Below are 23404 nucleotides of genomic sequence, written 5' to 3'. Positions count from 1 at the left end.
GGGTCAAATATGGTATAAATTTGATATCACCCAGGACAGTAATTGCCAAATTCTATGGGCCAAATTTGGCCCTGCCTAATGGGGCTTCCCTGGTGGCTCAGTGGGTGAAGAATCCGCCTGTAGTGCAGGTGACCCCGGTTCAATTCCTGGTTTGGGAAGATCCCCTGGGAAGGGAAAGGCTACACAGTCCAGTATTCTGGCCTGGAGAACTGCATGGGTTGTATAGTCCATGGGGTCGCAGAGTTGGACATGACTGAGTGACTTGTACAAAAGATTTTATAAATAAAGTTTTGTTAGAACTCAAGCCACACCTATTTGTTTATATATTGTTCATGTCTGTTTTCATGATACAGTGGCAGAATTGAGTAGTTGTGACAGATACCGTATGGCTGATATGGAGCTGGAAACATTTACCATCTGGCCCTTTACAGAAAAAGTTTGCCAGCTTCTCCACAAGAGTATAGCAGTAAAGAAGATGGCCCCTGAATCAGGCCACATAGATACAAATCCTGCCTTTCTTTTTTCCTAGCCATTCACCTTGAGCAGATTACTTAATCTCTCTGCCCCTCAGCTTGCTGCTGCTGCTGCTGCTGCTAAGTCACTTCAGTCGTGTCCGACTCTGTGCGACCCCATAGACGGCAGCCCACCAGGCTCCCCCATCCCTGGGATTCTCCAGGCAAGAACACTGGAGTGGGTTGCCATTTCCTTCCCCTCAGCTTATTTATCTGTAAAGGAGGATAATGATTAAGCACTGTCTTAGTCAACTGCTATAACAAAGCAAAACAACACCCAGTTGGGGATGTGACTGGTGATAGAAGCAAGGTCCGATGCTGTAAAGAGCAATATTGCATAGGAACCTGGAATGTTAGGTCCTTGAATCAAGGCAAATTGGAAGTGCTCAAACAGGAGATGGCAAGAGTAAACGTCTACATTTTAGGAATCAGCGAACTAAAATGGACTGGCATAGGTGAATTTAACTCAGATGGCCATTATATCTACTACTGTGGGCAAGAATCCCTTTGAAGAAATGGAGTAGCCATCATAGTCAACAAAAGAGTCCAAAATGCAGTACTTGGATGCAATCTCAAAAATGGCAGAATGATCTCTGTTCGTTTCCAAGGAAAACCATTCAATATCACAGTAATCCAAGTCTACGCCCCAACCAGTAATGTTGAAGAAGCTGAAGTTGAACGGTTCTATGAAGACCTACAAGACCTTTTAGAACTAACACCCAAAAAAGATGTCCTTTTCATTATAGGGAACTGGAATGCAAAAGTAGGAAGTCAAGAAACACCTGGATTAACAGGCAAATTTGGCCTTGGAGTACAGAATGAAGCAGGGCAAAGGCTAATAGAGTTTTGCCAAGAGAACGCACTGGTCATAGCAGACACCCTCTTCCAACAACACAAGAGAAGACTCTACACATTGACATCACCAGATGGCCAACACCGAAATCAGATTGATTATATTCTTTGCAGCCAAAGATGGAGAAGCTCTATATAGTCAACAAAAACAAGACCAGGAGCTGACTGTGGCTCAGATCATGAACTCCTTATTGCCAAATTCAGACTTAAATTGAAGAAAGTAGGGAAAACCACTAGACCATTCAAGTATGACCTAAATCAAATCCCTTATGATTATACAGTGGAAATGAGAAATAGATTTAAGGGACTAGATCTGATAGAGTGCCTGATGAACTATGGACTGAGGTTCGTGACATTGTACAGGAGACAGAAATCAAGACCATCCCCAAGAAAAAGAAATGCAAAAAAGCAAAATGGCTGTCTGAGCTGTGAAAAGGAGAGACATGAAAAGCAAAAGAGAAAAGGAAAGATATAAGCATCTGAATGCAGAGTTCCAAAGAATAGCAAGGAGAGATAAGAAAGCCTTCCTCAGTGATCAGTGCAAAGAAATAGAGGAAAATAATAGAATGGGAAAGACTAGAGGTCTCTTCAAGAAAATTAGAGATATCAAGTGAACATTTCATGCAAAGATGGGTTCAGTAAAGGACAGAAATGGTATGGACCTAACAGAAGCAGAAGATATTAAGAAGAGGTGGCAAGAATACACAGAACTGTACAAAAAAGATCTTCATGACCCAGATAATCACGATGGTGTGATCACTCACCTATAGTCAGAAATCCTGGAATGTGAAGTCAAGTGGGCCTTAGGAAACATCACTATGAACAAAGCTAGTGGAGATGATGGAATTCCAGTTGAGCTATTTCAAATCCTGAAAGATGATGCTGTGAAAGTGCTGCACTCAATATGCCAGCAAATTTGGAAAACTCAGCAGTGGCCACAGGACTGGAAAAGGTCAGTCTTCATTCCAATCCCAAAGAAAGGCAGTGCTAAAGAATGCTCAAACTACCACACAATTGCACTCATCTCACATGCTAGTAAAGTAATGCTCAAAATTCTCCAAGCCAGGCTTCAGCAACATGTGAACCATGACCTTCCAGATGTTCAAGCTGGTTTTAGAAAAGGCAGAGGAGCCAGAGATCAAATTGCCAACATCTGCTGGATCATGGAAAAAGCAAGAGAGTTCCAGAAAAACATCTATTCTGCTTTATTGACTCTGCCAAAGCCTTTGACTGTGTGGATCACAATAAACTGTGGAAAATTCTGAAAGAGACGGGAGTACCAGACCACCTGACCTGCCTCTTGAGAAATCTGTATGCAGGTCAGGAAGCAACAGTTAGAACTGGACATGGAACAACAGACTGGTTCCAAATAGGAAAAGGAGTATGTCAAGGCTGTATATTGTCACCCTGCTTATTTAACTATATGCAGAGTATATCCTGAGAAATGCTGGGCTGGAGGAAGCACAAGCTGGAATCAAGATTGCCGGGAGAAATATCAATAATCTCAGATATGCAGATGACACCACCCTTATGGCAGAAAGTGAAGAATTAAGGAAGCTCTTGATGAAAGTGAAAGAGGAGAGTGAAAAAAAATGGCTTAAAACTCAACATTCAGAAAACTAAGATCATGGCATCCAGTCCCATCACTTCATGGCAAATAGACGGGGAAACAGTGGAAACAGTGATAGACTTTTATTTTGGGGGGCTCCAAAATCACTGCAGATGGTGATTGCAGCCATAAAATTAAAAGATGGTTGCTCCTTGGGAGCAAAGTTATGACCAACCTAGACAGCATATTCAAAAGCAGAGACATTACTTTGCCAACAAAGGTCCATCTAGTCAAGGCTATGGTTTTTCCAGTCGTCATTTACGGATATGAGAGTTGGACTATAAAGAAAGCTGAGCACTGAAGAATTGATGCTTTTGAACTGTGATGTTGGAGAAGACTCTTGAGAGTCCCTTGGACTGCAAGGAAATCCAACCAGTCCATCCTAAAGAAAATCAGTCCTGAATATCCATCGGAAAGACTGATGTTGAAGCTGAAACTCCAATACTTTGGCCACCTGATGCATAGAACTGACTCATTAGAAAAGACCCTGATGCTGGGGAAGATTGAAGGCGGGAGGAGAAGGGGACGACAGAGGATGAGATCGTTGAATGGCATCACTTGACTCAATGAACATGAGTTTGAGTAAGCTCTAGGAGTTGGTGATGGACAGGGAGGCCTGGCGTGCTGTAGTAGTCCATGGGGTCGCAAAGAGTCGGTCACAACTGAGCTACTGAACTGAATTGATTGTTAGCTTATCAGGATCACCTAGGGAACTTCTTCATGGTTCTTCATATTTTCATATTTTCAGTCTGCTTGAACTCAAAGGGTACATAGTAGAAATGAATCAGTCCTACAAAAAAAAAGAGGACTTGAGGAATATCATATTTATAGAAGTTAGACAAAGAAAGACAAATATCAAGAGATCACTTATGTGTGGAATCTTAAAAAATGATACAAATGAACTTGTTTAAAAAACAGACCTAGAAAACACATTTGTGGCTTAGTAGTGGTAGTGTTAGTCATTCAGTTGTGTCCTTCTCTTCTCTGCGACCTTCTCTGGGACCCCATGGACTGTAGCCCTCCAGGCTCCTCTGTCTATGGGATTCTCCAGGCAAGAATACTGGAGTGGATTGCCATTCCCTTCTCCAGAGGATCTTCCCAACCCAGAGATAGAACCTAGGTCTCCTGCATTGTAGGCAGATTCTTTACCATTTGAGCTACAGGGAATACCTTTATGGTGGAGGGCAAGGGGGAATAAATTAGGGGTTTAGGATTAACATATTTATTACTGTATATAAAATAGATAAGCATCAGGGACCTATTGTATAGCCCAGGGAACTATACTCAATGTCTTGTAATAACGTATTATGGAAAATAATCTGGAAAATATGTATGTATGACTGAATCACTTTCCTATATACCTAAAACTAATACAGTGTTGTAAATTATACTTCAATAAAAAAGGTTACAATGTTTTTAATTAAAAAAGAATATTTCCTATTTTCTTACTTCATGCTAAAATTGGTTTATATACTTCTCTCCTCTTTTCCAGTTTTTAGAGGTTCAGTTTTCAGGTTTTGATTGACAAAGGCCTGTGTGATTTCTCCTGGATTTCTGAAATTTTTATGTTAAGATTTTTTTTTCAGGTGCTTTTAAATTTGTAAATGCTTGGCCTAAATTTGTGCAGGATCCAGGCATATGGATGTGCCAGAAGTGCAAAAATCGAAAGGGTTGCCTTTCTGAATGCCCAAGGAAAAGGCCAGTCCCCAGGAGCAAAGACTGTCATGGTTTTTAGTAGATTTTGCAAGCTTCCAAAGAATGGCTATCTTCTACTAAGCAGATATTTTTGTTGGTTCTTAGTGATTAACTTTTTTTCTTTTTGGCCAGAGCAAAACAACACTTAAAGCCCTTTGAAACATCTAGACTTTTCCAGTCTCCTTTTCACAATCTCAGAGTGTAATCTGCTTATGGCTTTTCTTGTTTCTAAAATCCAAACCCTCTTCCGTTTGTTTCACAGTAATATTAGACACATGAGGAAACAGCTTGATCAACTGGGCCTGTGTTTCAGCTGGGACAGGGTAAGTCACCTTTCTCCCAGAAGGTCTTTATTTTAACCGCAATCCTGAGTGGACAGGGGACTGTGCTCATTTACTTTCTCTTCCTTCTCTTCTTGTCGAGAGGAGGGAAAGGAGGGTGGCAGAAAGCAGGCAGGGAGGATTAGCGCGCCACAGATGAAGAAGCATCCCCAGTGGATAATTTGTCTGCAGACAAGTAATTTTCTCAGGGATTGAGCTAAGAGAGTTAACTTCTTATTTAACTTCCCAGTTGGCTGTGATTTATATGTGTGGAAAAAGCTCTGCACAAGGATTGCTCCTATTGTCAGCAATAGTTTAAAAAGACTATTGAAATCTATGTAAGTGATTAAATATCAACCCATGTGGTCCCTTTAGGTGATTAGGTGTAGGTCGATGGATCATTTATCTCTTTTGTCCCACTTGAACTGAGGTTCATGATAAATAGCCTTTTGGTATAAAATGCTTTCAAACTGTGTATTAAACCCCTGGAGAATTCCAGACCTGGGAGGAGTTCTGTGAAGACCACTCTGGTGTTAGGAACACCCAGGCTAAATGCGGCTGAACCCTTCAAAGCAGTGGCCAGTAATCAGCCTCCAATTAAAATTAATTAATTAATTTTAAAAAAAGATGTAAAAGAATGAAAAAAAAAAGCAGTGGCCAAAAGACTCCCAGTTAGACACTGATGCGTGGTCTGTTAGGTCAGGTGGACTCCTGCTCGTCCTCTCCATGAACCAATGCTGTGATCGCTTTTAATGTCCCATTTACTTCACAATGCTTTTCATTGCTGGGTCTGTCAAATTCAAGTTCACATCCTTTTTACTCATGAGAAGCACCTGGGAAAAACTGAAGTATGATCGTCTTCTCCTCCCCCACGATTTTTTAAAGATTGCAGTTTGATGAGTACAGTGAAAAAGAGTGAAAATCAAACACATTTAAACAGTCCCTGCTTTTGTCTGGTTTTTTCAGCTTCTTTAGATGAGTTCATGGGCTGAATTAAGTTCTTATTGCAGCACTGATGCCATTTTTATCACTAACTTGCAAGGTCACCAGGGTTTTGTTTGGTGGAGGTGTGAAAAAGTCCTGGTGCCTGACTCAGGTTGTCCTGAGGAGCCAGTGGGGAAGTGCTGGTAGAGAATGAAATGTTTCTACTGTGGAGAGAATTGAGTAATGCCCTGAGCTCTCCAGAGATGTGTTGGTAGATTCCTTGAGGGCAGAGATGGGCTTGTTAACCCTCTAGGATGAGAACTAGGCTAGTCCTACACAGGAACAGCAACCACAAATGGTTCAAAAACTAATGGGTTGTTTTCCAGATTATCCTAGATTAGAAAACACAGAAAAGTATAAAGAAGAACATAAGTCAGTGTGATTAATTCAACATCATCGTATGGCTCCTCGTAGTCTTTTATTCTGGAATTATAAATATCTATGTAATTTACTTTTGCAAAATAGAATTCATAAATCATGTTTTTTATTTTGCTTTTTTTTTTTAACCTGCTGTTCATGAACATTTTTCCAGTTTATTAAATAGTCTTTGGGAAAAGTGACTTTTTATAGCTATATAGTTTTCCATTGTATGGATATATCATAATTTATGTAACCTACCCCTTGTGTGTGTGCTCAGTCATGTCTGATCCCTTGCAACCCCCATAGACTATAGCCCTCCAGGCTCCTCTGTCCATGGGATTTCCCAGGCAAGAATATTCAAGTGAATTGCCATTTCCTACTCCAGAGTACCTTCCCGACCCAGGGATTGAACCTACGTCTCTTGCATTGGCAGGTGGATTATCATGCATTTAGATAGATTCTAATGTTTGTCTATTGTAAGTACAAATTCTCAATCCCTCTTGTAAAAATCTGAAGTCCAGAAAGCTCTAAAAGTGGAACGTTTTTTCATAATTCATTTGACTGCAAAACCTGACCTAAACTAATGTTTATCTCACTTAAAATGAATGTTCATGTATGTTTTACTCTAGGAATAGTACTGTGATTGATTACCAGGTGCTCTTCCAGACCTAGTTAGGTAAATATACTGTTGTCTCTCATACCCAGAAAGGTCTTAGTTTTGAAGCACAGTTTGACCACAAGCGTTTCAGATAAGGGATTTTGAGCCTGGAAGTGCAGAGTTGTAGAGGAATGTCACCACTCCTGCTATCGCTAATAGTTACTGAACAATCCCATGGGCCAGGCACCCATAATTCTCCCTTGAGATCTCTAGAAAGCTCTAAAACGTGGACATTTCTGCTGACGGCATTTTACTGCCGGTCACCCAAGTGGCGGGGCTGGGCACGTCCCCTGGCTGATTTATGACTGGTGTGTTCACCCCCTAACACTTGGAGCAGATTCCTTAGTGCACATGTTTTGTTTCCTTAGTATGAATCCTCAAAAATCCATGAACAAGTTTAAAGCTTATGGTACTTGAATCTAAAGATAGTTAAAGATATAATTTGCTTATGTTACTTTGCTGTTGCCAAATTATTCTCCATAAAGGTCATATATTTTTACCTTCCCAAGTTATTAGTTATTTTCATCTGTACTTCTTTTATTACTAGTGATAATGAGTTTTTTTCATGCTTTTAATGAATGTTTGAATTTGGGGGATGTGTGTAGGAATGATCTAACCATGTCTTTTGTCTGTACAGGTAGATGGTGTTTGTCCTTCTCTTAGTAATTTTCATTTTGTTACAAATATTTTCCCTCAATTTATCATTTGCCTCACATGCTTCCTAGGTGGTGCTAGTGGTAAAGAACCTCCTGGCGATGCTGAAGACTTAAGAGGCACGGGTTCAATCCCTGGGTCAGGAAGATGCCCTGGAGGAGGGCATGGGAACACACTGCAGGGTTCTTGCCTGGAGAATCTCGTGGGCAGAGGAGCCTGGCAGGCTGCAGTCCATGGGGTCCTGAAGAGTCGAACTAGACTGAGGCGACGTGGCACGCATGGGATTATTGTTAGCACACAAATATTTTCTAGGAAAGACCTTGCAGACAGATAAATACATGTATATCCCAATTAATTTTTAATTTTTGCACTTAACTGGAATTGAGCTGAGGAATTCCTACTTTTTCTGAATAAGCAGTTGTTTCTTTTATTTTCAAACAGTCTTTTCCTCATTGATTTGAAAGGCTACCTTTGTTATAGTCATGATCTTTTACACTATTATTATACACTAGGTTCTGTTTCTGTTCCTTTGATCCATTGATTACTATGTCAGTACTAAACTATTTTTAGTTACAGTTGCTTTATAATTGGCTTTACTGTCTGGTAACAGGTTTTTCCTTATGGTCTGATTTTGACAGTGCCATTCCTCCTGTCTTGTGTCTTTGTTTCCGTGATGTATTCTGCCCATGTAAAAGCATTTTTATCCTTTAGTTGTTGAATTCTTTTGATGCACCACATATATATGCAGTTCATTTAAAAAATTAAAAGATGGACAAAGCGTATGAGAGAAACCATCTTTTGGCTAATCTAGAGTCTTTAACAGCCAAGTGTAAGCTATTTGTATTTATTTTTATAACTAGTATATCAATTCTTTATTCTTCTAAACGATACCTTTAAGTGTCTTTTTTTAAAAAAAAGAATGTGTTTAGCAGTATCAACATAAAAAATAGAACAGTATGAATGTTTTTCCTTCCCATGTAAGGTAAGGAGATTAGCTGGTAGATACACTTTCCATTTTCTGAATCTGTTTTCCAGAGGCTTTTGGGGGTATATTCTGAGATTTGGGGCCTAATTTCTTCTTGTTGTAATTTTTCTTATCACGTATCACTTCTTAACATAGAAACGTAGATCTTTGCTTTTCGTTTTAAAATAATATCCATAACAATTACTGAAATGGAATGATCCTTGGCTAGCTTCAGTGCTCATCAGTAGACCTTACAGAGCATGATTGCCCATTTGCAAAATCTGGATCTGTGAAAAAATGTTTAGGTGTTTTCGCTCTTGCTTTGAGTCTTCTGATATTGCATACTATTTTCATAACAGAGAATGACTTTTCATTGCTTTCACCTATGAGCAGCAACTTATTGGGGTATATATCATTCTTTTTTCTTTCAAATTTCTTTAGGAGACCTTGATCCTTGATCTACTGTCTTAAAAATTATAGACTCAAAGGACGTTGGCAAGACAGTATAGAGAGATCCTATGAACCCTGCACCGGCTTTTCCCAATGAAATCACTTTAAACAACTACAGTGTAATATCAAACCAAGAAATTAACATTGGCATAATGCTATTAACTAGAGTACAAGTCTTACTCAGACTTCACCAGTTTTTATATGTACACACAGTGTGTGTACCTGTGTATGTATGTATGAGGAGGAGGAGGAATTCTGTGCCATTTTATCACATGTCGATTTATGGAACCACTACCATCTGCCCATCGTCTGCTGATAGAGAAATCTAAGGCCAGCCCAGGTCGTCTCTCTGTAACATGGTGATCTTTCTGCTCTCATTCTGGTGCTGTTGGACTCCTTTTTTCCCTGCCTTTGCCAGAAACAATTTTTTAGACTTTCCTCAGAGCGTCTCTTCCGTCCTTTCACTTTTAACTTGCCTGTTGCCTAGTGCCCACTTTTGATCTGCGGGATGAGTCTTTCCTTCTGGCAGTTTTCTAGACTCTTTTCTCAAGAACACCGACTCAGCGTGTGCTCTGCTCACTGTCTGCCATTGTTTTCACCACCTCTCTCATGACTTTGGTCCCTTTGTTCTCCTCTACCTTTTGGGAGAACGTCTCCTGTTTGCTTTCCACATCACTGATTCAGTTCCTATTGAATCAGGGCTGCTTTGTGTGGTTTCTAATGCCAATAATAATTCTGCTATTGTATTTTTAGATTAATTCTCAGTTTTCTTCATCTCATTCAGTTCCCATTCTCTTTCTCAAGCCTCTTGGCCAGATACATTTCTTTTCTTCCTATTTTGCTATCTTATCTCATTTCACAGACCACGTATGTTCAGAAAATTTCTTGAGAATGCAAGGCGATGCTCTTGAAAATTTATCTTTTGCTTCTTGTAATAAACCTTTTCACAAGTTTGAAATGCTGCACTCTCCTTGTTTGTTTCAGAATCTTTTCTTGGACCCCTTGTGGATTTTTTCGCCTGTTTCCTGAGTGAGGTGGACTTGTGTATCAGTTCAGAGATCCATCAGCTTGAGGGGAGCAGAGTGGAAGCTCTGGTCATTCTCTCTGCCTCCTTTATTTCTCTCGGGGCTCAGGGGACCCATAGCTCCTGGGACGTCTTTCTCTTTGCTCTGATCTTTACCCGGGCGTGAGCTGCGGTCACAGGTGCCCGTGACCATGACTGCTTTATCCACTTCTGAGGCCCTACAGCCTGGGGTGTCCAGTCTGTGGGCTTCCCATCTATTCCATTGCCCATTCTCCCCTCTGGACTTGCCCTTTCAAGGAAGGGGTGCCAGAGCCCTGCTTCTCAGAACCCAGTCTGGCTTTAAGAGGGGAAGGTGCTGTTCGGCGTACGGTGTTTGTCTTCAACTTAATCCCATTGGCCGAGCTTCCTTGATGTTTCTGGGATGTCAGTGGCACCTCTGTTATTTCCTGTACTGGTGCAGTTCCTTCAGCCTCCATCTTTACATTCTCCTGGGCATTTTTTAAAATAATTATGGTTTTCTGTCTTTCTTTGTTTTTGGCTGTGCTGTGCGGACTTTTTGTCTACTTGCAGTGAGAGGGGGCTACTCGTTGTAGCGGTGCGGAGGCTTCTTCTTGGGATGGCTTCTCTTGTTGTGGAGCATGGGCGTCAGTAGTTGCAGCTCCCAGGCTCTGGAACACAGACTCAGCAGCTGTGCCACATGGGCTTCGTTGCTCTGCGACGTGTGGGATCTTCCTGACCTGGGAACTCAACTGTGTCTCCTGCACTGGCAGGCAGATTCTTTACCACTGAGCCACAGGGAAATCCCCCCAAGATGGTCATTTTAATGGGAGTAATGGAAACAACTCTAGGTACATGCGCCCTTTTTCTTTTTTTAGTTTATTTGTTTTTAAAAAACTAAACAAAGGTGAATATTTTTAATGATGAAAGGTACAATTCACAAAGAAGATAGACATTGTAAACCATTAGGACACCTAACAACAAAGAAACAAAGATACATAAAGCAAAAATCAGAAGAAATATAAGGAAAAAGAAGAAAATTTATAATCATAGTGAGACATATTAACTTTTCTCTGCGAATCTTTTAGATACATGCATTCTTGATACCCTTTTTCCCAGAAATCCACCAGTGCTTTTTAATGAAACTTTTACATTCTGATGGATCATACAGAGCAGCAGAGTGAGGAGGCAGAGGAAGAGTTGATTTATAATTGATGGGGTAAATCTGTGCCCTTTGCAAATAACAATCCTAACATCTCATAAAAACTGGGTACTTAATTAGGTGGCATGTGTGGACGTGAGACTTGGACTATAAAGAAGGCTGAGCACCGAAGAATTGATGCTTTTGAACTGTGGTGTTGGGGAAGACTCTTGAGAGTCCCTTGGACCGCAAGGAGATCCAACCAGTCCATCCTCAAGGAGATCAGTCCTGGGTGTTCATTGGAAGGACTGATATTAAAGCTGAAACACCAATACTTTGGCCACCTGATGCGAAGAGTTGACTCATTTGAAAAGACCCTGATGCTGGGAAAGATTGAGGGCAAGAGGAGGAGGGGAAGACAGAGGATGAGATGGTTGGATGGCATCACCAACTCAGTGGACATGAGTTTGTGTAAATTCCAGGAGTTGGTGATGGATAGGGAGGCCTGGCGTGCTGCGCTTCATGGGGTTGCGAAGAGTCGGACACGACTGAGTGACTGAACTGAACTGAGTAGATGGCTAGTTGACAGTCAACAGAATATTTAAAAAATTAGATGGCTCAGAAACCTTCTCTTCCTCCCCCAGGTGGAGAAAACCTGGGTCATGGTCTCATCCTCCCTCCCTCTGCCTGGATGGGGATCCCTGTAGGAATGGTCCAGCTCTGGAGCTGCCTTCTCATCTTTCTTACAGCAAATGCTTGATTCTCTGAATTAAAAGAAAAAAAGTATGCATTTCTGAGATTAATACTTTTGTGGTGAGCCAGAACAATAATCTCATGGTGCTTTTTAGTTCAGCACTGTGTTTCACTTTATCAGATGTTATTCCCCAAACAGCTTCTATCATTTTGATTGGGAAAGGAAGAAACTGAAAGCTGAATTTGAACAGCTAAACATCTCCTACAGGAAGAGGAAAGAGGAGATAAAATTCTAAACCGTGCAGTGAGAGAGATCAGACACGTTTTTGTGTGTGTGGAGCATGCACTTTGTGGACTCAGCAGCAGCCTTTCTGGAGAAGGTGTGACCTGCGTTCTGTTTTCATGGCTTCAGGTTGTGGCCTTGGTGATCGTGCACTGGTGCTCGGGATGGCCCCGTGAGTTCCTTGGGATGTGACGCTGTTAGTTTCTACGCTGTGTGGTGTGGCCCACTGAGGCACGTCTGTCTCTGACTTTGACCCTGTGCCTTCCCACCAGTGCTCTGGTGCCTGAAGCTGGTTCTGGACCAGGCATTAGCTGTGTTTTGATTGGAGTAGGCTCTGGGGCCTGATTTTTAGCAGAAATCATCTGGATAATCATTTGGGGAGCAGTTCCTAGGAGTTCCCTTCAAAACCAGTATATGTAGAGAGAAAAAAAAAAGTTCCAACCAGATAGGACTCAAAGTAATGCCTGTGGAACCTGTGAAAGCAGAGTTTTATTAACTCGTTGTTTATAGTGTTTGCTGAGCAATCCCCAAACACTCATCCTTCAATGTAGCATCAAACAAAATGGAAACACAGGACTGGGCATCAATGACGTTTGGATTAACTTGTCTCCTTTACTGGAGTAATCAAGAATTGACTCTTTGCAGAGTTTCTTTACTGTGGAGCTCTTACGAGCTTTTATTTTACGAGCAGTGATTTTCATTGGATTTTAATTTTATTTATTTATTTTTGGCTGTGCTGGGTCTTCATAGCTTCGAGCACTCTTCTCCAGTTGTGGCGAGTGGGGGCTACTCTAGTTGTGTTGAGCAAGCTTCTCATTGCAGTGACTTCTGTTTCAGGGCACGGGCCCTAGGGTGTGCGGGCTTCGGTAGTTGCAGCTCCCGGGCTGTAGAGCACAGGCTCAGTAGTCGTGGCGCACAGGTTTAGTTGCTCTGCAGCATGTGGGATCTTCCTGGATTACAGATCGAACCCGTGGCTCCTGAGTTGGCAGGCAGACTCCTCACCACTGAGCCACCAGGGAAGCCCCATCTGTCACTGAATGTTAAGTTCCTAGGTTTGATTTCTTGCCACCTTTCTATGTTCTGTCTTCCATACACGTCGGTGCCTGGTAATAAGACGGGTGGATTCACCAGCAGTACCATTGGAATCAGGGATTACTGCCCCCCGCCATTGACACAAGTTCAAAATGGGCCCCCTCCCACTGCCAGGTTCCCTGAAGGCTGTGTTGGCCGACACGGAGTGTGGTTATCCTGGGGTGGTGGAAGAGACACGTCAGAACTGGCTCTATCAGAATTTTTGCTGGGACTGGCTTTTCTGACATTGAAGTTTTCCAGGTTTTATCCATCCATGCTGCCCAGCCTCCATAAATTCTGGGGGCTACGGAGGCGTTCATGGCATCTCCACCACGTGCATGCACCTCAGTGCTTGTTTCTCTCTTTCTCTCTTTCTTCCCTTTCCTTGTCCTCTTTCTATTCCTTGTCCTCATCCATTTGCCTTGACTTACTTGCTTTCCTTTTCCTCTTGTCTTCTGTCTTCTGCCTTTTTTTTAATTAATAATTTTATTATTATGAAAAATGTGTAACCTACACTAAAAGTGAGAATAGCACAGACAACCCCCAAAGACTCATCACCCATCGCCAACAGCTGCTGCTACGTGACCAGTCTTGTTTCATCTATACCCCTGTGCTCTGAATTATTTTGCGACAAGCCCCAGACATCACATAACCTCATCTGAAAAGAGTCACTGTATATCACTAGAAGATGAAGGCTCAGTCTTTCCTTCTCCCTCCCTCCCTTCCTTCTTCACGCTTCCATTATCACACCTACAACAATTAACAATAATGCCATAAAATCAGCAAATGCCAGGCATTTTGCTGGTTTCCCTGGTTGTCATATCCGTATTTCTTTCTCCCGGGGTTTGCCTGCACTTCTGCTGGCCTTTCTTTAGCCTTTTCTTACCCACCCTCCTGTCATTATCATGGTTTGGAACCAGTACTGTCTTTTCATCTAAAACACACAAGTTCTTTGGACCATAGCTGCATGAGTTTATTTTCAAAGACAGCATGCTTTGTATGATTACAAAGTGAAAACTATTATTGCCTCAAGGGCCTGACTACCTTGGAATTTTATTTACAGAGAGAACTAGACATTTGACAGGAGGGATTAAACTCCAGGAAAGAATGAGATTTCTAGGATAATAGAAAGATACATTTTTCACAGTTTTTCTTTTACAAGAATTTAAAGATTGGCTTAAAACAAAAAGAACTTAGGGCAAGTGATTGCCTGAAAACCTGGTTGGGAAGATGCCAGTTGTGAAAGCTTAGAGCTCTGGTTGCCTTGACAACGTGCAACCGGGCCTCGAAGTGTTTGACTCTCTGAGTCCTCCTTCAGGTCGTTCCAGAAGTGAAGCCATTTGTCTGGTAGATCTCTGGGTCTGGATTACTTGCTGTCCCTCAAAATCAAAAAATTAACCTTCTTCCAAATGTTCTTCTGTTGACCTGGAGGGAAGAGGCAATACCTTTGTTTTACCTGAGATGAACTGGCAGTTTGTCTAGAGTGCTTTCATTTCGGGGAAGCCCGGTGCTGATGCGTAAGGGTTAGTGTTCAGAATTGTCACCTTGTCTCACCAATACCTCGCACACGTGTGGCCGACCCCATGCACTTCTGTGCCAGCTCAGTACTTGCCAGCCTAAAACATGGTAGGGGAAGCTTTTGGTTGCTTCAGCCAGGATAGCGTTCTTGGACTCCTCAGCCCTAACTGAAGAAGGAGATGTCCTGGGGCAGCAGGGAATACTTTGTTTATCCTCATGCCCATTTGTGGTCATGAGCCCTATGAAGGATGCATGCTTTGGCTCATGGAATAGAATTTCCCAATTGCATGCTCGTTAAATGCTTCTAGGAGATGGGATCTTGGACACTCATCCCAGAGGCCTGGGCTTTGGTGATGGGCCTTGCTGTTCACACAGGATGGGCGTGATCTGTTACCCTCTGAGCCTCAGGTTCTTACTGTTATTAAAGAGATTAGCTCACTCCTCAAATACTTTAGAAAATAAGAGTGCAAACCTCTTCGCCATAGCTGAACCAGATATCCAGGTCAGTTCTGCATGACAGCCAGTACAGCTTTTGACCGGATGGGTACCTGTAGGTGTACAACACGAGGTGCTCTGCGCACACTGGGAGGCAGTATCCACAAGGCCTTGAAGATAATGTTGTTACTCCATGAAAATAACGAGGTTAATTTATGTGTGTACTTTGACCAGTGGTTCTCAAACATTGGCAAGCTTCAGAATCACCAAGAGGGCTTGTTAAAGCACAGATTTCTGGGTCCCACCCTGATGCAGTATGTCTGTGGTTTTGTTTTTCTCTTCAGAAAAAAAGGACCTTAGGAATGATCGTACTCCCAAACCTTATTAGGTAGGAATCACAATAGGACCTACCATTAGTTTTTTCTGACATGTGGCAGAGCATAAATGAATAATAAAAACACAATTTTTAAAAAAAATAGGCAATGTTTTTGCAAATACAATATTATTTTTATAACTTATTTCTTTGTGAAATGTTAGACGTGGATAGACTAGAGCATAAAGCGTGTACATAAAACTTAACGCTTTATCGGAAGTGCAACCAACCACCACCTAGGTTAAGAAATAAAACTTGGCAGCACCCAGAAGCTCTCTGGGGGCCCTTTCCCAGTCGGTGCTCCGTCTCTCCCCACTGCCAGCAGCATGTGGAGCCACTGCTCTGACATTCACGGTCATCCCTGCCTTGTTGCCAGCTTCACCACCTGCCAGAGTTTCTCATAGTTACATAAATGGACTCACTACTCAACGTTTTTAAACTCAGCATTATGATCAGAGAATGTTCTCTGTATGATTTTTCTAGAGGAAAACCACACTCCTGTGTGTCCCCCACACTCTCAGTACTCTGCAACACCAGCCTCACGTCTGACTCCAGATGTGCGTGAAGATGGTGTCCGACCCCACAGGTTACACGCTTAGCCCTACGAGACAGTCCCCCTGCCCCCACTTCTGATTCCACTCACAAGTCCAGGTTGTTACCTTGGCTTCTGACCAGCTGACTCTAAGTCAGAGCTTTCCACAACCCCTCCTTGATTAATTCGCTAGCAAGAGTTCACAAATTTCACAGAATTCAGGAAACCCGTCTGCTACTTATTAGAGTACCAATTTATTACCAAGCACATCAAGATGAACAGCCATTGGAAGAAGTACAGAGGATGGGGCCCAGGAGGGTCTCAAGCGCAGAATCTTCTGTCCCAGTGCATGTTGGTGCTGGGCCTTGCCAAGGTGGACCTTGGGTGAGTGCCAACTGGGATGCCCACTGCATGTCCCTGTGACCATGCAGGCCACCTTCCTGCATGTCACCATCCCGGAGGCTCATCAGACAGTGTTTATGGAGCAAGAATGAACTCCCTGACTCTCTGTTTGAACTCCTCTGACACTGGCCCACCAGAGAGACAGAGGGGCACCTCATTACTGCTGGTTGGGGTCGAAGTCCAGACCCCCTTTCCCCACCGCTGTGGTCTCCACTGACACTGCCAAGGCTCCCCCCCGCCCATATTAACTTGGATTTTATTTTTATTTAAGTTGATTTCCAATGTTGTGTTAGTTTCTGTTGACAGAGAAGTGATTCAATTATATATATATATATATATGCCTTCTCTTTTTATATATATCATAGGATATTGAACGTAGTTTCTTTGTGCTATGCAGTAGGACCTTGTTATTTATCTCTCCTGTATATAAAAGCTTGGTGTCCAGCAGGAGTAGGAGAGCCCAGTTTTCCACTCCACCTCCTCGGACACGCCCTGATGCAGAGAGACTGGGCTCCCTTGTTTTGGCCCCCCAGGCTTGTAAGTCTAGACCCTCTACTAACCACTTCCTGGTGGGCATAGGGCTGTCATTTTTTCCTGTGGTGTTGAGTAGGATGGAGCAGTAATTGTCTAAATTTTCTCTCGTTAGGCTGTCCCTTTCATGGTACTTTGGCTAAAGGAAACGGGCTTTTCTTTCTTCTTTTTTATTTTTTTTTTGTCTGTACTCCTTGGCATTTCTGGTTTACTGGCTTTGTTAGCTCCAATTCTGGGACTTATGAGGCATAAAGAAAATCTATGAAACTCACCAGTGTGTCATTCCTCAGGTGCTGAGGTCTCTAATTAGCCTGCCTTCTCTTCTCAATTTATCCAAGTCTGTGCTTGCTTTATACATACATACACACACACACACACATATATATATATATAAAACGTTCCCTAAGGTTTTTAGCTGTACTTAGTGGAAGGAACAGGGAAAAGTGCATCTGTTCCATCTCCCCAGAAGAAGGTGGCATATATAGGTTTAAATCCGCCCTTCTTCCTGTGAGATTCTGGTCTGCACTTCCCTGCCCCTAGTCCTTCCCTTAAACATCACTGGGCTACATTGTGTCACATATGACATCTTTTAGGCTGTGATGGGTTTCTACCACTCGTTGCTTATAGAGCTCGCAAGCAGCAGAACAGCTCATCTTGGACACCACTGTCACTGTGCATCCAAGGAATTGATGAATTGATATTTCGTCTGGACCCATGCCCGTCTCTAACAAATAGCCTTCTCATTATTCAGGAAACCTAGAGAACTCACTTCTCAAAAATATCTTTCAGAGGACACTGCCCTGTTGATCCTGAAATTTTCAAGTGTATTGCAGATAAAATGAATGTTCTTTTCCTCCCAGGAAAAATGAAACAATGGTGGAGAGCTGGTTTGGTATGAATAGTTGAAATACTGGCTTCTGCCCAAGTAGACTGATAACAAATTACAACTCACACCCATTCATCTCATCTGTAGTTGAATGGAGGGTTTTCCATTCCCAGCTGTCTAGATAGAAAAGCTGTCCCTATTGTCTGACTGCCTTGATGAAATTCTTGTCAGCTGGCAAAGAACAGTTACCAAGCAATTAGGCAAATTGTTGCTTCTTGTCCCATTATGGATAGTTTACAGAAACTTGTGCCGTTTGTAGCAGGAGACAGCTTTCAGGTTACCATAAAATTGACAGTGCTCAAAAAATAATGGCCAGGAGAATAGCAAAAGAGGAGCCTACTGGTCAGCCTGATTTCAGTTCAGAAAGACAGTGTGAGCTGTCTTCAAAACTGCAAAGACCATGATTTCCTTTTCCTTAACGCTCCTTCTCTAAATTGGCTTCGAGAGCACGTAGAACATGAACCTTTCAAATGACGAAAATTCAGCTGTAGCCCTAGATTTGAAAAACAAGACCTTTGAGAATAAAATGCATGCTCTGTAAAAGCGGAGTGTCTAGCATTTGTCATTTTCAGTTTTCATTAAATGCTCATTTTCAGGCTAAAGTTAGTCCTGAGATGAAGAAACATAATTACATACAAATGAGTTCTTAGACAAATGTTAGGTTCATGATTAATTAATTACTCTAATATTAACACCTGTTCCCTCAGCTCTGCAAAAAAGGAGGAGAACTGGGAAGGTAAAGGAGGCCACAGGCAGAAACTCAGCCAGGATGGAATTGAACAGATGGTTGAAGGAAGAGGCATGGAAGGATGGGGCCGAGAGGAGGGGGACAGTGAGGCTGAAGAAGCCTGGGCAGTGGCAGTCATTGCTGTTCAGTCACTGAGTCGTGTCCGACTCTTTGCAACCCCATGGACTGCAGCACACCAGGCTTCCCCATCCTTCACCATCTCCCAGAGTTTGCTCAAACTCAGGTCCACTGAGTCAGTGATGCCATCCAGCCATCTCGTCCTCTGCCACCCTCTTCTCCTTTTACCTTCTCTTTCCCAGCATCAGGGTCTTTGCCAGTGGGTAGGGAGTAGCAAATAGTTGAGGAGGGAGGAAGCAGTGGCCATGTGGCCTAGGACAGGGACCCCTGGCTGGGTCTGTGGGTGGCAAAGAGTTGTTGGGAGAGATGCAAATGGAATGGAATAAAGGAGAACCAGGAGAGGTGGGGGAGAGGGCTGTGCTCTGGAATGCCTGTGGGAGGTGAGGCGGTGATGGATTGCCTCTTTTCTCTCAGAGACAAATGGGAATGAATGAGATAGGAATGGGAATGACAGTTCAGAGAAACTGCTTAAGGAAAGAGAGACTGAAAAGGTTTAATGTAGGTGGCTCGACTCTTCATATTCTCTGACCCAGGGCCCATCTGCAGTCAGGACTCAATAAATGTCTGTGGCATAATTCAATGAGTAAGTGAGCGAAGAGAGCCCTGAGTTGGATGGAGGAAATTTTGTCCTCTAAACCTCCGTCTTCTCTCACTATAGCTGGTTGTTGTTAAGTCTCTCGGGATAAGGACAGGGTAATTGTAGACCCTTCATGAATGTTTTCTCCGTGATTGGATTAAATGGGGAGAAACACAGAATTCTGAACCGGTGTTATACCACGGAGCTGAGACACTAATCTCAAGCGTGTCTCCTTTTGAAAAGCCATCATTTGTTTTTGATTTTGTAGAAGTCACTAATGGAGATATATGTGGTTCTTCATTTGCCTTTAGAGGTTTGAGGTTTCTGCACACAGGTTTCTTAGAACACTCTGTTCAGTATGAATTGGAGTGACATTTCTCATGTGAACCCATACTTGACAACATTTAATATGAATAAGCCAGACTGGTTCGAAGAGAAAAAGACATTCTACTCTTTTAAAAACCTGTTACATTTAAGAAAACTTGCAAGGGCTCTGTCTCAAAGCTTTAATTTTTTCTCTTCTTTTTTACGCTGGTGACACTTGATGTCCTTAATTTTGAGGTATTCGTTGCTTTAACGAAGATTTATTGAGCATCTGCCACGTATACCTACTGGGCCAGTGTTGGAAAGGCAGGCTGACCCTCTCCAGATTCCTGGGTCCTCGAGGCCCAGAGAGATGAGTCGTGGTCCAGGGTCACAGCGAGTCCGCAGCAGACCCACGGACTGAATCCAGGGCTCCGAGCCCAGGCTTCAGACTGCCTGTCCTTCACTCCTTCCGTCCTCTGCCCTTCCCCTGCCAACCGCCTGTTTAGGAAGGTGGATAGAATCTGGGGACCTAAATAATAGAGCCAAGAAGTCTGTTGGGTCCTAAAAGATGGGGATATGCTTGGCATGAGCACGCGGGCTCTCTCGTGCCCTTGTGGCCTGGGCAGCAGACGGACCCGCCCCACCCTGCGGGGAGGGGAGCCGGGTGATTCTGGCACACCCGTGGGCCTGGCGTCACCTCTGTCCTCTCGTCGGTGTGCTGAGTGTTTGCCAAGTCCAGCACCGCTCTTGCTCGTTTACTCGCAGGCAGAGGTGTCTACCTGGCCCTTTACCGTCTTGTAACAGCATCTCAGAAAGTGAGTAGGCCTGCTTGGGCCTCTTCCCCAGGGATTGTGGACGGTGAGCCGGCCTCCCCCGTTATACTCCCCGGCGGTTCTGTGTTGAGGCCACATCCTTGGCTTTGGAGCCGGGGTTGTCGGAATTGGTCATATGGATACAGACCGCGTTGTCCGGGGGCTTTGCGGGTGGCCGTGTGGATGCCCCTTTGTGACCCCAGGATATTTGTGTGCCTGCATGCTCGGCTGTGTCTGACTTGTGACCTCATGGACTGTGGCCCACCAGGCTTCTGTGTCCGTGGGATTTTCCAGGCAAGGATACTGGAGCAAGTTGCCATTTCCTTCTCCAAGGGATCTTCCTGACCCAGGATCAAACCTGCATTTCCTGCACTGCAGGAAGATTCTTTACCACTGAGCCTCCTGGGAACTGAGCATTGTTATTCCTAACAGAATACTCGCCATGGTATTCCTTTATCTAGGAGTGCTCTGGCCTGTTGCTTCCTCCTGATTTACCCGGACCTCCTTGGAGCACACATTTGAGTCAGTCCGGGCACAGCCCGGATGTACTTACCAAGGTGCTGTCTTGCTGCCTGGTCCCCTTTGAGCCCAGGGTCCTGGGTTCCAGTTGTTTCCGCCACCCAGTGCTGGGCTGCTGCGGGCAGGCCACTCCCTCCCCTCAAGGTGGGGTTTCCTCCTGTAAAGCAGTTCTCACGGCCCCTGCTTCGCAGCTCCAGCCACTGAGAGACGTGGGAGGGGAGAGGAAGGGAGCAGAGGGCAGGAGGAGCAGTTTGGAAGCACAGAGTCGTGTACTAATGTGTCCTGTTACTTGCTAATTAAGACTCCGAGGCAGAGCTGAGTGAGCGCTCCATCTCCATGCTGTCTGTCCCTGTCTGGCCTGAAGCCCCTTCAGGAGCCTCTAAGTGAGAAGTTAGCCATCCTCCTCCCTCCTTTTCCCTGAAGCCGCAGGGGAGGGCCAGCCCAGTCTGGGCTTTCTGCAGCTCCCCTTCCAGAGCCGTGCCTCTGGGAGGACGGCTGAGCTGTCAGACAGTCAGGTGTTTTTGAACAGCTGATCGCAGAGCACAGGTAGTTACATACCCAGGTTTCTTTGTCTGTTGGATGGAAGTGGGCTTCACGTGATTATTTCTTGGTGTTTCTTCTGTTTGTTTTGTGAAGGCAGAGGGGACATTGACCGAAAGAATGAAGAGGATCTGTGTTGGGGCGGGGCTGCAGAACACAGGGCAGATTTGAATCCAGGCAGTACCCTGGGGAGACCCTTTTAACACAGGACACTGCAGCTGGGGAGGGGCTCGTTAGAAATCTCGTATGGACTAAATTGTGCCCTTAGCTTCTGTCGAAGACTGGTTCGTTAAATTCAGTTCATGAAGACACAAGGGCAGGACAGGCCCAAACACTTAGGCAGTGTTGGCAGGGGGATGTATTTGGGAAGAACCTCTTTGCAATAGTTCTCAGCCCTGGCAGCACATGAAGTTTCTGTGGGTGCGGTGAGACCCAGGCACCAGCAACCTTCAAAGGTCCTCTTCAAGGTGCAACCAAGTTTGAGAGCCAGCTCTAAGATTAGAGGGCTCCGCGTGGGGGTGGTCGTACATGTCCTCTTCCGGCAGATTTTGCTCGTGAGCACCGCTCCCCTACTCCCCTTCTTCCAACTCAGCAGGTGCACTGAGCTGTGGACGGGAACCTTGAACCGCCACCAGCGAGGAGCATCTGATGCAGGATGTATATTTCCTCCCAAGCGGCACAGTATGAATCCTGAGACTGGTTTCTGTAGCCTTTAAGCTGTGCTCGGCTTTCACAGCCCCTCCCCTTCAGAACTCAAAAAACGTGGGAAGGAATAAAAGGCAAGGCCATTACCACCCATTTCCTTTTGATCCGTTGCAGTAAAGAGCAAGTGACAAAAATGCACAGAAGAGGAATGTGAGTACCCACATCCCCTCTGTTTACAAGATTGGTTGTTTCGGAGGCAGAAGGCTCTGGTGAGAGTGAGGAGCGGGGAGGTGATGCCTGGCGGCTGCTCACTCTTCTTGCCGTGTTTATTTTCCCGTGTTCGGGGCTGTCCAGTGACCGACTTGATGAACATGCTGCCTCTGGTTCGGTCTGTTTCATTTTCTTAAATCCTGAGAGCTGACCTAAACACTCCGAGGTTTGCAATGCAAATTACATGCACGGTGGCCTCGAGTGACGTTAGTAGTTCTGTGATCTGGGACCCGTCACTGTCAAAAGTGCAGTGGGATCAAGAGGCACAGACCCAACTGAGTCCTGCCTGAGCTGCAGGGGGGTCGGCGGCAACCTCTCTGCCTCCCCCTGAGGTGGGCGTTGCCGCCGGAGGCGGCTGGGAGCAATCTTGTGTGGATTTACCTGTCTGGGTCCCGTGGTTCGGTCTCTCCCTCACGAACACAATCTCTTTTCAGTCCGAAAGCCAGTGTTTGGTAAGGGATGGTGAGTGCAGATTCTTCTGACCCAAGCCCACTGCTCTCCCTCCCGCCCCGTCCAGCAGCCCCACGAGGGCATCAGCCGTCTCTGAGAGGGATGTGGTGACCGAGCCGGCCTCACTCCTTCACGACACACTCTGGGTCAAGCAAGGGGAGCAGCACCATCGATCCCTCACTTGTGCCCGGCGTGTGTTTCACACATATCATCACATTTGTCCTGAGGCCCCTCCGACGGGCCTCGTCGCCCCTCTCCCCTGGACACGGACACTTGACTGGGCACATGCGGATGACGGTGCAAGGACTGGAACCCAGTCACACGGCTGCCGAGTGGATTGTCTTTCCCTTGGCTCACCCTCTCTCTCCCTCTTTTTCCTGGAGCAAGGAAGGTCAGCCTGAGGTCCACAGGAGCCGGTCACCCTCACAGACCAAGCACTGTTTTCCTCTCGGAAACAGTCGGGTGGGCCTCTGGGA

The 23404-nt window shown here is 44.4% G+C and overlaps 1 protein-coding gene across 4 annotated transcripts in view; it reads left to right on the top strand.

The window, feature by feature from the left end:
* The window catches only part of LARS2 (leucyl-tRNA synthetase 2, mitochondrial), a 146752-nt gene that overhangs the window by 29212 nt on the left and 94136 nt on the right, over positions 1-23404 (top strand). For all 4 annotated transcript variants that reach the window (XM_010817882.4, NM_001435144.1, NM_001435143.1 and 1 more), the window contains exon 5: positions 4931-4991. In XM_010817882.4, the coding sequence (XP_010816184.2) occupies positions 4931-4991 (61 nt within the window). The remainder of the gene's footprint in view (positions 1-4930; positions 4992-23404) is intronic.

Source organism: Bos taurus, chromosome 22, assembly GCF_002263795.3.
Source record: "Bos taurus isolate L1 Dominette 01449 registration number 42190680 breed Hereford chromosome 22, ARS-UCD2.0, whole genome shotgun sequence".
Taxonomy (NCBI): Eukaryota; Metazoa; Chordata; class Mammalia; order Artiodactyla; family Bovidae; genus Bos; species Bos taurus.
This window is presented reverse-complemented; position numbering and strand designations above follow the sequence as displayed.